The sequence below is a fragment of the Neofelis nebulosa genome, chromosome 1, assembly GCF_028018385.1.
Source record: "Neofelis nebulosa isolate mNeoNeb1 chromosome 1, mNeoNeb1.pri, whole genome shotgun sequence".
Lineage (NCBI taxonomy): Eukaryota > Metazoa > Chordata > Mammalia > Carnivora > Felidae > Neofelis > Neofelis nebulosa.
Window position 1 is genome coordinate 232,708,385 of NC_080782.1, and position 13,992 is coordinate 232,722,376.

Sequence of the window (13,992 nt, forward strand, 5' to 3'; positions counted from 1 at the left end):
TCAGAGCCTGGAGCCTGCTTCAGATTCTGTGTCTCCCTCTCGCTCTGCCCCTCCCCCGCTCATGCTCTGTCTCTCTCTCTTGCTCAAAAATAAATAAACAATAAAAAATTAAAAAAAAAGATGTTTAATATTTGATGCACATTATACTCCTTTTACTTTCACAAAAACCCATTGAGTCAGGCAGTGAATGCATTCCCATTTTACAAATGAAGAAACACATATGGAAGATCGACGTGACAAAGACGACTCAAACCCAGGTCTTCTGACATAAAGTCCAGGAATTTCCACCATACTCCAGCTGCCTTACATGGTCATGAACTATGAAATATAGTTGCTGCCCTAAGAACAGTGTATAGTTTGTTTGGGAATATAAAACGATGTAGAACTGGCCATGAGTCATGCAAATAACAACAACAACAACAACAACAATAATAATAATAATAATAATAGTTTGTGAGGTATGTTCACAAGTATCTGACCCTTTGCTCAAATCTTGCTGATCCTTCTGGGAGGTGGAATGCTGGACTAGATCACTTTCTCATTTCACATTGCCTTTTATGTGAATAATACACTTAAAGAGGCTCCAAGGCGAGGAGAAAGGGCTCTTTCCAGCTGGAAAATTAGAGGAGATTTGGGGGGAAAGGATGAGACTTTATGCAGCAACGAGAAAGGGTAGGAGGCAGAGTTGGTGTGGCAAAGCAATGGAAGGGACACTTTCAATCAAGATTATATAAATTTATTAATTCGCAACTGGTTTTTAAAAATTATGTGTTTATTCAAGTTATTTCCAAACACTAAAAAAACCCTATTAATGACTTTTTAAATGTTTGTTTATTTATTTTGAGAGATAGAGACAGTGGGGGAGGGCCAGAGAGAGGGAGAGAGAGAGAATCCCAAGCAGGCTCTGTGCTGTCAGCATGGAACCCAATGTGGGGCTTGATCCCATGAACTGTGGTATCATGACCTGAGCCGAAATCAAGACTCAGACACTTAATCGACTGAGCCACTTAGGTACCCCTCAGTGATTTTAATTTTAAGTGTGAGAGTTTAAAAGGAAAAAAGTAATCTAATAGGTTAGAGTTATATTGTTTTAAGGACCATATGATACTTAAGAAAGTTTGTTTTCCATCCCTAATCCATGACTAAAACAAGAAGAGGTAGGAGAGGGCAGGTTATTTGTATAATTTACTAATTCCACATTCTCACAAGTAGGTGGCTGGCAGTCTATTTATTTCTCATTTAAGAATAAATATGGTTATCTTTTGCTTTTAAAAGTCCCAAATGACATAAATCTACTACTTTAGCATAGAAAAATACCTAAATCTATTTGCACTTAAAATTTATTTTCCCCTAAAATAATTTTAGGAAAAAATAAATGTATTTTCAATGACTATGCCTTTAGTGTTTAGTACTGTCTTTAGTAAATACAGTAATTAAATCGTTACTCAGTCTTTGGATTACTATAACAGCAGTATAAAAATAAACTGCTTTAAAATGTTTAGTACATATAAAAAGAGTATAAGAATATGTACATCGTGTTTATATCACATAAAGAGAAAGCAATTTTGAAATCTATGAATCTTAGAGGCCAATTATGACTATTTAAATAAATATACCAGATTTTAACCAAAAAAACTTACTCTAAAAAAATCTAATCTTAACTAAGCTGACTTTGAAAAAGTCAACACTTTGGGCAAATATCACAAACCCGCAAAATTTTTTCCCCTTACCGGTAGGAGTTAAGTGCATTAGCACTAGGAAGATTAAAAATAGTGATTTTGCTAAAACTTAAAGACCAAAACTAAGTATTAACAACTACAGTCAGAATAAAGACAATATTTCATATGCATTACCGGCTAGATATAAAATCTAAAATTAGAACTGTTACATTACTCGCTTATTTGGGAAACAAAAAAAAGATAACCACTCTGTAGTAGATAAGCATACATCCTTTTTTCCCCCACTGAGAACAAAGGAAACAGTACTTTCCTAAGTCAATGACAAAGTAATGCTTCTGGCCTACTCATGAGAAAGAGTAATGTGATAATTTGGATTATGACACTAGTTGAAGATTGTACCATCTATCAATAAAGGTTACCTATACACTGACTAGGTGAGAATACAGCACTGTGATTACTATACATTACTGCAGGTACTGTAAGAACTCACTGGCCAAAGGGTTCTCTTACGAGTGGAAAGTACTGGAGCATTGTCCAAATTGAGACATTTCACATACTTGGCTATTGCAGAATTAGGACAAATACTGACATCATGGAAATTTAAAAAAAACCACGGTTGGCAAGAAAACACTGGACGGGTGGATCATAGATCTGACCTAATATGGAAATTCCTATAGCCTTAGAGTGTTGCTTGCTTAGGACATTGTTTTTCAATTCATTCATAACTAACTCAAAACTGATGTGGCTAAGAAAGGGTCATTCTAAGGAAACCAATATTGTTTGCATAATCCACAAAAACTAAGAAAAACACAAAAGCCATTTTTTTGGCAAATTAAACTTTCCAAACGATAGTATAAGAGAATAGGGCTGAGGTAATACCAAGAGGAATTACACAGGAATATGTTGAGATTTTCAGGGTTTGACACAAATCAGCCGAACACATAGCAATAACTCATTTTTCTGATCTTTTATAGGAACGAGGTACATACATATGAATCAAGCTGCCAGGCAATTGAAGCTTATCCCTTAAAAATGCTAATACTTTTATTGTTAGTTGCAATAAAAAATATATTATGCTTTTTTTTCTTGATGACTCATGAACCACAATTATTACAATGGGCTACGATAAAAGCGTGATATGATCTCATGCAAAATGGCCCAGGTAACACTGTAGTTTTTTCAGGGTGCTTTGGTTACTTTTTCTTTCCTCTCCGTTGTTGCCAGTCTTTGAGCTTGATATTTCTCACGGCATCAGTGTGTCTACCTCTCTTCCATCTAACAGCGATGTTTTAGGGGTTCGAAAAAATAGCTACCCGAGATGGATAAACTGGGTTAGAGTAAGTAAGTCACACTGAAGAGTTCTGGGGGTCTGTTGCCTGAGTTCTTGTCTATGTTTGGCTAGGTGAGGTTGCTGAGTACACATTTTCAAAACTTTTTGTTTTTTGATAATTGGGTATTTCCATGCTACTAAGTTAGGAAACTCCATCTCTTCTTGAAGATAAAAATCTCTTTCTGAAGATTGTATTTCATAAGCATCAGGGCATCACTGTTGCTTTAAGCTCAACTCTTGGCTTGGATTCGCAATATGTCTCTGGCTCATTTTGCCTCACCTAGGCATTCGGGATCTTGCCTGATGTGCCTCGGGGTTGAGTAAGATGAAGACGGGGAACAAGGTGTGACATCACTTTTGGAAGAAGTATATTATTGGTAATGGTCTAACACCACTTTGTTCTAGCCTGCTAAGTAGCGTTCTGGGGCCAGATAAATTTAGCAATGAGAATTTTCCCCCGACTTGTTTCCATGACAGAGTCTGGGACATTTTTAGCTCAGCTGAGTTAAGTAAGCTCTATAGTAAAGGGACATTCTAGAACGGAATTTTCCCATTCACAGATGATAGATATCGTAGCTACACGCTCAGAGAATACAGAAAACAAGACTCCTCAAAGTGGTAAACTTCTTTGGAATATTTGTGGCAGAGAGGAAAGCAATTTGGTTCGTCCGGTTCTTTCTTTGATGCAGTAGTCTGAAACTCATGGACTCCTGGTAGCCCCTGGCCCAAATGCCGGGTAAAAAAGTTAGGGGAGAAAACAATTGAAAAAGACTTGGTTCTTGCCTCGAGGGCGCTTTTAGTCAATTTCAGAGACATGAAACCCATAGCAAAAAAAAAGACCTTAGCTCTCTGTAAGCTTACACACAGTCCCTTCCTGAGAATGGAGCTGGGCTGCGATAGGGGAGGGGCTCAAGATCTTATGGTAAAGGGCTGACGTTCACTTACTTAGCTTGTGCCAACACTCCAATGACTTCTGCGTACAGGTCTGCCACGATGTGCATATTTCCAGTGTTAGGACCAAGGTACCTAAATAAGATACGATTAGATGAGTTAGGGATCCCTGGTCATCTAAAAAGAGCAAACTTGTTTTAGTTTTAAGTGCCCAACTTCTTCAAAATTCTAAAGAGACAAATTACTTTACCCTTCTTTGTACTTAAAGTGCTTGAAAGCCAAGTTAATAACATCATGTATTAGACTGTCTATTACAGGATGGAGTGGAATCTGAAAAGAAAAAAAAAAAGATCGCTTTAACTTGGAAGAGAATATTAAAGATCACATCAGTAATAGTACTTCTGTGATCCTCAGCAATCAATAAACATAATTCATATGACCCAATATTTGAAATTCATGGACAATTTAAGACTTAGATTTTAAAAACATAAGTAGTTTTCAGATAAACCTTATCTAAAAGAAACATTAAATTACTGACCTGTTTCAAAACTTCTATTAATACTAAAGAAAAAATGAAATCAATGGCGAGGTCCCGTCTTTCCATTAAATAATCACGCTGTTGTTCATCACTGTAAAATATAAAATATTCACATTCAGTGGCACTGAAAAAATTCTCGGAGTGCTACAGTTCGCCAGACATCTAGGGCTCATTCCCAGTGGACTGCAAACCAGATTTGCTATTTCAAGATTGCAGGGGTAAATATATGCTAATGCTTTTTGTTACCAGTGAGGTGCAGTGAACTAACACAGGATCAGAATATTTGACTTCAAATTTCAACTTTTCAGCCATGTCAACTTGAGTAGCTATCTGTGAATCTACAAGCTCATCCTGTGGGCTCTTCCAAGGTAACTTTCTGGAATCCTATCATCTCTAGAACAGATACAGACGCAGGGCAGGGCTGTCATATGGGAGGTATATACTGAGAAGCACCTATGAAAGAAGCTACACAACGTAGAGAATAATAAGGACGTAGTACCATGATCAGCTACAGCAGGACTATGGAGGATGGAGAAAGGTTAGGAGCCATTTCTCTCTCTCTCCCTCTCTTTCTCTTTTGTTTCCATGCCTCTTTCCTCGTGACCTTCTGCCACTTGAAGTTTGTGAAAGAAGAGAAAAGTGAATGGGGTGGTGGGAGAGAGAATGGTTATAAAGCAGGTGGAAGAAGAGGTAGAAAGAAGCAAAGTGGAGTCATTTGAACTCACTCAAAAGTCAGGGAGCTGAATAAGCACTGTCAAAGGACAGAAATGTCAGTCTACCTCCATCCCACCCCCCCACCCCGGGTTCTGCTTATCTAACATACTAACTGAAGGCTGACTGGGAATGGAACAAAGAAAGGCAAATTAAACGATGGCTGAGACTCTAGCACAGAATAGTGGCTACGAGCATTGGCTTTGGTGTGGAACAGTCGTAGGTTAAAATGATGCCTCTTCTATTTACCAGTAACAATGGGAATGATAATAGCAATTACAGAAAGGTTTGCTTGAGTATTAAATAAGATAAAGTGTGTAATATGTTTAGCATAATCTCTCAAACACGTAAATGCTCCATCCTTGCAATTTTAAGTAAAAGCAATGAGAAAGGAGGACCAGAGTTGGGCTTGTCAGGTAGGTATTTTCAAAATAAATCAAGAATATTAAAAAAAAAAAGTTTTAATGTTCATTTATTTTTGAGAGACAGAGAGACAGAATATGAGTAGGGGAGTGCCAGACAGAGAGGGAGACACAGAATCCAAGCAGGCTCCAGGCCCTAAGCCGTCAGCACAGAGTCTGACGCGGGGCTCGAACCCACAAATCGTGAGATCATGACCTAAGCTGAAGTTGGACCAACTGAGCCACCCAGGCACCCCAAGAATATTTTCAATATGGAGTATTTTTTTTTTGCTTCAGTCAAAGGGAATGAGAAGAAAGGAAGGTGATATGTAAGATATAAAAAAGAACTTCTGGAGAAGCTCTATAACCATAAACAAGTCAAGTAAAGGCTGGCGAGTGACAGAATGGGTTAGCAAGGGAAGTTGCAGCTCTAACTCTCAAGGAGAAATGTATGGACAGGGTAGGAGCTCATTCATTCACGATTATTGCAAATAGTCTTGCCAGGAGGGAGAGCACTGGGCCAAACCATCTATCTGAAGTCCTTCAAGACCCACTAGAACTTGGAAGAGCTCCTGCCAGCTGGAGGAGAGGAAAACACATGCAACTGCCTTAAAAAAGAACATTCATCAAGCCTGACCTAGAGATTATAGCATGGAATAAGTAAACAAGATGTTTGAAGACTGAAAGGAAGGAGAACTTTCAAAGATGGCCAGCAGCAATAGAGAGAAAATGGTTGTGTTGGATGGCCAATAAGGGTCTTCAAAAGGGGCCAGAGGACCTTGAGAAAGTAGCAGTTCTTGGCAGGGAAAAAAACTTTAAACCCCGGATTCTATTTTATTTAATAAGCCAATTTATGCTTTCAAATAAAAGTAAGACCTATACTTTTCCAATAATGAATTCAACTTTATTGCTGGTTTGAGGTCTAACTGCTGGGAGCCAGCTGCATCTGACAAATTTATTTGGCAGTCAAAATGTTGATATTATACTAATCTTAGAGATTGTAACCCTAGTACACATCTGTCACACTTAACTGTTTTCGGTTGCTTGTGCTTTTCTCTAAAGTTCCTCTTTTTTTTTTTTTTTTCCCTAGTAACAGAAACTCTCATTATTACCTACATCATGCTCTAGATACCCTCATTCTTTTGGCTTTCTCCCAAACACACATTCTTATTTTGGACGTCCAAATGCTAATTAAATGCTGCTGAGTCAAATTTCACTGTCCTGATGCTATATTTGATGTTGGCAATTACTCTGATCTCCTGAAAACAATTAGTAACGTGAGTTTTAAAATACTATTTTCAAGGGTTCCTGGCTGGCTCAGTCTGTAACATGCAACTCTTGATCTCAGGGTCGTGAGTTCAAGCCCCATGTTGGGCATGGAGCCTCTTAAAAAAAAAAAAAAAAAAAAATATATATATATATATACACACACACACACAAAGTAAAATAATATATATATTATATATATAATCATTTTCAATATTTTCAATACAAAAAGAAATAAATTCATGGAAAATCTAGTTTTAGTAACTAAATTATGACAAAACAGAGAAACAAAACTAAAACTCACTTAATTCAATTAAAACTGCCCCATTCTTCATCCCCAAGGAAAGGTTTAATATCTACTTATAAACTAACATGTAATATGGGAAGAATAATAAAATGATACCATTAATTTATTAATCTCACAGTCTGAACCAATTTTAGAATTGAGACTTTACCTTTCAAATTTGATATATCAAAAAAATATTTGTGAGAAGAGACTGCTAATTAGTATGAGATTTCTTTTCAGGGTTATGAAATGTTCTGGAATTAGTGGTGATGGCTGTACAACCTTGTGAATATACTAAAAAACACAGAATTATGCACTTTAAAAGAATGAATTTTGCCAGGTATAAGTTATATCTTAATAAAAAATTCCCTGTCTTCAACTAAAAAAGGATTCAATATAAAAAGTTATTAATTTCTCTTCCAAACAAAATGATTAACAAATGATTGAATCTTGCATAAACTCAAGCATGTTATAAAATGAAATCACAACTCTGGATGAAATGTAATTCATTTCATGACATTGAGAAGTGGATATTTTTAAAAAAGCATTAGAAGTGTCAAGAAATAATGAGAGACATAAATCACTCACAAGAAGTAGTTAATATCTGATTTTCTGAATGATTCATTTCTGTCTTTACTGTTTTAAAAAGTGCACCATCAATTCATATGGAGATGTTTTTAAAATAATCTTTTTTTTTTTTTTTTAATTTTTTTTTTTTTAATGTTTTTTATTTATTTTTGGGACAGAGAGAGACAGAGCATGAACGGGGGAGGGGCAGAGAGAGAGGGAGACACAGAATCGGAAACAGGCTCCAGGCTCCGAGCCATCAGCCCAGAGCCTGACGCGGGGCTCGAACTCACGGACCGCGAGATCGTGACCTGGCTGAAGTCGGACGCTTAACCGACTGCGCCACCCAGGCGCCCCTAAAATAATCTTTTTTTTAAGAAAAGGTAAATATAGTCAACTTTCTTATATTTACTTATATCTCAAACATATGAATTCCATAGATTTATGTAAACTTTGGGGGGATGGCACCTTCATTTGACAGTAAAAGAATCTTAAATTTTATGGTTGCTAAAAGGTTCATGTAGCAGCAAGTTCCACTTTTCAAATCCGTAAGAGAAGGGGGAGCACAGAATAATACAAATGTCGGCTGCAAGGGAAGTTCGAGATGAGGTCATCTGACTTCCCTGTTTCGCTAGTGAAGAGACGAAAGTACAGAGAGGTCGTGAGCTGCCCAAAGTCACAGGGCTCATGGATGGCACCTCCAGGCCTACTGCTAAGGTCCTGTCCAGCCTCCTTCCCATGACGGCACACCAGGCACTCAAAGTTACTGACAAGGACTAGGCAGCACCATGTGGGGCCTGCTACAGCCTTTCTGCTTTTAGGTGCAGACTGGAAGACAGAGGGCTCAGGAAAGTAGCAAGGTAATCTAGGGCCCTTTACACCTGCCCCCACCAATGTCAAAATAAGGCTGAGTGTGTCTTTTCAACCTGTGACAAGTGGCAGTGACTAGCACTCCCACTGCTAGACAAGGGGCCACCTGTGCCACCTGCTAGGTATCCATGTGCACCTGCTAGGTATCCATGCATAGGCAGGAAGATTTAGATGATGCATAAATCCCATTTTGATTTATGTTTCTGAAAGAGAGAAAGAAGAAAGAAAGAAAGAAAGAAAGAAAGAAAGAAAGAAAGAAAGAAAGAAAGATCCTCATAATTCCTACACATAAGAAATGTACCTTTTTGATTTATTGCTTGTTCTTGGTCTGTATTCATGTGATTCATCCTCAATGCCATTTTGCCTTTTATACCAGTCAAACAATGTACGCAGAATGGAAGGCAGGCAGTACTCAGAAAGGGAGCTCATTGAGCTGATGACCTATAGAGAAAAAGAGGTGATAAAAAGGCTTTGGTGGCTCCGGCAATTACTGAAATACTTTTCATTTCACAAATAACTCCAAGCTATATTTCTTATTTATCACACCTTTCCCTTAACAATCTTTATGAGTACATTCCCAAGAGGCCAAATCTTATAATGTTTACAGATGTTCCTTATATAATAATTTTGTGGTTCAAGAAAGTTAATTACTTTGACTTCCTTTCATTCTAGAAGTCAGATGTTAATTGCACACAGGTTATTCATGGACTGCAGAGAAATTATTTTCCCACACCGTCCAAGAAGTACAGTGCCTTGTACTCCTTAGGTCTCAAAAATGCTTGTTGTAGAAATAAAAACATTAATTGACACAATCACATTAATTGTTTAGGGGAAATAAGCAAGCCTAGCTCCCAAACAAACAACCCAAGTGGTAATGTAACATAATGTATGGTTTTCTGCCCATAATCATTCATTCACTCATCTGAGGTAGGCTCCAAATTAGACTCAAGAACCAGCAGCAATAATTTATTGTCTATCACCTTGAAGGCAAACCACTCCCCTCTTTTTTAAACAACAAACATGTCTTTGAGAGACGAGTTATTCCAATTTCCTTTTCTGGAAAGATTCATGATGTTTTGCTACTTATCGTGGAAAAAATGAACCTCAATTGCCATCTCATACCATGTACAATGATTAACTGAAAAAAATCATACTATAAAAAACCTAAACTGTAAAACTTCTGAAGAAAACGTAGGAGAAAAATCTTTGTGACTCTGGGTCAGCCTAGGATTCCTTAAGTAACACATCAAGAGCAAAGTCCATGATAATTTGAAACTGAAAGTCATCAAAATTAAAAGATTTGTTCTGGGGATGAAAGGTTGGTTCAATATTCACCAAGCAATAAACATGATACACCACATTAACGAAATAAAGGATAAATAATCATATGATCATCTCAGTAGATGCAGAAAAGACATTTGACAAAATTTGACATCATTTATGATAAAAATGCTTGATAAAGTGGGTTTAGAGGGAACATACCCCAACATCATAAAGGCCATACGTGGAAAACCCACAGATAACATCATACTCTGTGGTGAAAACTGGGAGCTTTCCTTTAAGATCAGGAATAAAACAAGGATGTCCATTATTCACCAGAGTTCTAGAAGGCCTAGCCACAGCAAGCAGATGAGAAAAATAAAAGGCATCCATGTTGGTAAGAAAGAAGTAAGGCTGTCACTAATTGCAGATGACATGATACCATATACATATGATATATACATATCATATACATATATGTATGGCTATATACACACCGTATACATGGTATGGCTATATACATACATATATATAACCCTAAAGACTCCACTGAAAAACTGTTCGAAGCAATAAAATAATTCAGAAAAGTGACAGGATACAAAATCAATACACAGAAATCAGCTGCATTTCTACACACTAATAACAAAGTAGGGAAAGAAAAATTAAGAAAACAATTCCATTTACAATTGCATGAAACAGAATAAAATACCTAGGAATAAACTTAATCAAGGATATGAAAGAACTATTAGGACATTGATGAAAGAAAATGAAGAATTTGACACAAAGGAAAGATATTTCATCTTCATGGATTGTAAGAATTAATATTGTTGCAACATCCATACTACTGATAGCAATCTACAGATTCCATGAAATTCTTATCAAAATACCAAGAGCATTTTTCACAGAACTAGAATAATAATACTGGAAAAATAATGCTATTTTTATGGAACTTCAAAAGATACTAATTGGCCAAAGCCATCTTGAAAAAGAAGAACAAAGCTGGAGGTATCACAATTCCAGATTTGAAGATACACTATAAAGCTATAGTAATCAAAACAGTATGGTACCAGCACAAAAACAGCCACATAAATCAATGGAACAGAATAGAGAGTACAGAAAGAAACCCACGCTTATATGGTCAATTAATCAGTGACAAGGGAGGCATGAATACAAAATGGGGAAAAGAGTCTCTTCAATAAATGGTGCTGGGAAAACTGGACAGCTACATGCAGAGGAACGAAACTGGACCACTTTCTTACACAAAAATAAACTCAAATTGGATTAAAGACACTTAAATGGGAAACATAAAACCACAAACCTTCTAGAAGAAAGCATAGACAGTAATTTCTCTGACATCGGCTGTAGCAACGTATTCCTAGATATGTCTCTTCGGGCATGGGAAACAAAAGCAAAAATAAACTCGTGGCACTAAACCATCAACAAAATGAAAAGGCAACCTACTGAATGGGAGAAGATACTTGCATATCTGAGAAGGAGTCAACATACAAAATATATTAAACACTTCTACAACTCAACACGAGAAACCCACCAAACAATCCAACTAAAAATGGGCAGAGGACCTAAACAGACATTTTTTTTTCCAAAGGAGACAAACAGATGGCAAACAGATATGAGAGAGAGACAGAGAGAGAGAGAGAGCCCACACACAAGTGGAGGAGGGGCAGAGGGAGGGAGAGGGAGAATCTTCAGCAGATTCCACACGCAGCGTACTAGCATAGAGCCTGACGTGGGGCTTGGTCTCATGACTGTGAGATCGTGACCTGAACCAAAATCAAGAGTCAGACGCTTAACCGACTGAGCCCCCCATGTGCCCCCCGACAAGATTTCTTACAGGCAAATTATGACCTGCGGTGCCAATGAGACAATGATAACATAGGCATCTCCAACACTGCTGATAGAAGAAAAAAGTTGGCACAACATATCGGGAGGAAATTTGGAAATGTGATCAGGAACTTCATAAATGCTTCTCAAGAAGCCCATTCCTAGGAATTTATCTCAAATACATAATTAGAGATGAGTAAGAATGTTCAGGACAGCATTATATTATAGAAAAAACGGGACATCTAAATGTCCAACTATATATCTTAATACAATGTGGAATGTGAGGCAGACTACCCATGAAACCATTAAAAATCACACTTCAAAAATATCTAATGACATGAAAATATTCATCATATGTTACATGGAAGAAGAATAAAAAACCGTTTAATTGGTGAGGTTTGCACTTGGCACGGACACTACGTAAGTATGCATATAGCAAACACAACCAGGGGTAGGTAAACCAACATACTGAGAGTGCATGTAGACCCTGCAGGTTGTCAGGACGGAGATCACTAGAGGCAGGGGGTAGGTGAGAGTTGAAGAGAAATGAAGGGAGGATTTTACCTGGGCCTTTTTTAGAAAGGGGATAAATTTGAGACAAGAGTCAAGAAGAAAGCTAAGCAAAGACTCAAGGCAGGAAGCCTATGGTAATGAAGGTGCAAAATAATTGTTTGTTCATAATAATTACAGTGATTAATTTAATGAAGGTTTTGAGTGAACCGAAAGAAGACATATTTGGCTGGTGCAGGGACTTGGGTATATCGGAGAGAAGAAAAATAATGTTGGAAATTTTAAGCTGGAACTAAATCAGAGAAGTTACTTAATGCTAGTCTGAAAAATTACAGTTTTCTTCTCTAGAAAATGGGAAGCCCCTAAAGATTTCTGAATAGGAAAATGTGCCCATAGAAACGTTGGGGAAGTTTAATCCAGCAGTGATGTGTAGGTTAGACCAAGGGTGTTTGCCAACAGAGGTGGTCAGAGCCAACAGAGGTGGTCAGAACAGACACACACACGCGCACGCGCACACACACACACATGCAGGCACACACGCGCTCTCGAATTGAATGAGGTTACTGCAACAGTTCCAGGCACACAGTGATCACAGCTTGAGCCGGGAAGTGGCAGGAGAAATGGAAAACCTTAGTTAACTTAAAATGTTTCTGTAGCGAAGCAGGCGAGGCTTAACTTCTTTTTATAAAGGAAACTAGAGCAATGGGAGTTGAAGAGCTTCCTGTCAATGGGACTTTCCACTGTCACCTTTAAAAGAAGCTCCAAGATTGAACAGAACAATTATGTGTCCTTCCTCAGATTCTGTTTCTTGAGAGCCTTATTTCTTGCTGTCTTGTAATTATGGTTATATGTACATACACAAAATTGTACATTGTCGCTAGCTATGGTTTAATAGAAGTTAAGTATCAATAGGCTATTGCATTCTGCCCACCCTGTGAACCGAGTCACCATCAGTTTTTAATTGAAAAATATCGAATTATTTTTTTATTTTTTATTTTTTATTTTTTTTATTTTTTTTAAAATTTTTTTTTTTCAACGTTTTTTATTTATTTTGGGACAGAGAGAGACATAGCATGAATGGGGGAGGGGCAGAGAGAGAGGGAGACACAGAATCGGAAACAGGCTCCAGGCTCCGAGCCATCGGCCCAGAGCCCGACGCGGGGCTCGAACTCACGGACCGCGAGATCGTGACCTGGCTGAAGTCGGACGCTTAACCCACTGCGCCACCCAGGCGCCCCTCGAATTATTTTTTTAAAAAGAGACCCTATCCTCGCTCCCCCCCACACCGTAATATCCACAGCCACGACGTATCTTCCCGTTGTTCCTGTGCATGTAACAGTGGTAAATTTTGGGAACGAAGCAAATTAGGGATGTCAAGGGGATAATTTACTAGTTCTCTCTAAGCTACCCAAGCACAAAAAAGGATACTTCTCCAATCACTACCATCTAAGATATTTTGAATTGGGAACTGAAGGGGGTTCCTCCCAGAAGGGGAAAAAACCCAGAATCTGGAGTCCTTCACCATAGGTTAATTCCGCCTTAATTATCACATGTGTAATAAAATCCCCAACCATCTACTATCATATTTCAGTAATTCAAAAATACTTGTATAAGTCTGGACAGGACTTAAGGAGACACGATGACTAAATATGATGTGGTATCCTAGACAGTATCCTGGAACAGAAAAGAGATATTTGCGAAAAACAAATAAAACAAATCCAGAATTTAGTTAATAATGATGCACTGATGTCGGTTTCTTATTGTGACAAATGTACATGGTAACGTAAGATGTTAATAAAAGAAATTGGGTGTGGGAACAGGACACCTGTCTGTACTTTCTT

At 37.7% G+C, this 13,992-nt stretch overlaps 1 protein-coding gene across 2 annotated transcripts in view; it reads right to left on the reverse strand.

The window, feature by feature from the left end:
• Positions 1–13,992, reverse strand: part of FRY (FRY microtubule binding protein) — a 344,560-nt gene that overhangs the window by 168,043 nt on the left and 162,525 nt on the right. For both annotated transcript variants that reach the window (XM_058688112.1, XM_058688123.1), the window contains exons 4-7: positions 8,841–8,980; positions 4,439–4,529; positions 4,151–4,230; positions 3,955–4,035 (exon numbers count right to left, since the gene is read on the reverse strand). In XM_058688112.1, the coding sequence (XP_058544095.1) occupies positions 3,955–4,035; positions 4,151–4,230; positions 4,439–4,529; positions 8,841–8,980 (392 nt within the window). The remainder of the gene's footprint in view (positions 1–3,954; positions 4,036–4,150; positions 4,231–4,438; positions 4,530–8,840; positions 8,981–13,992) is intronic.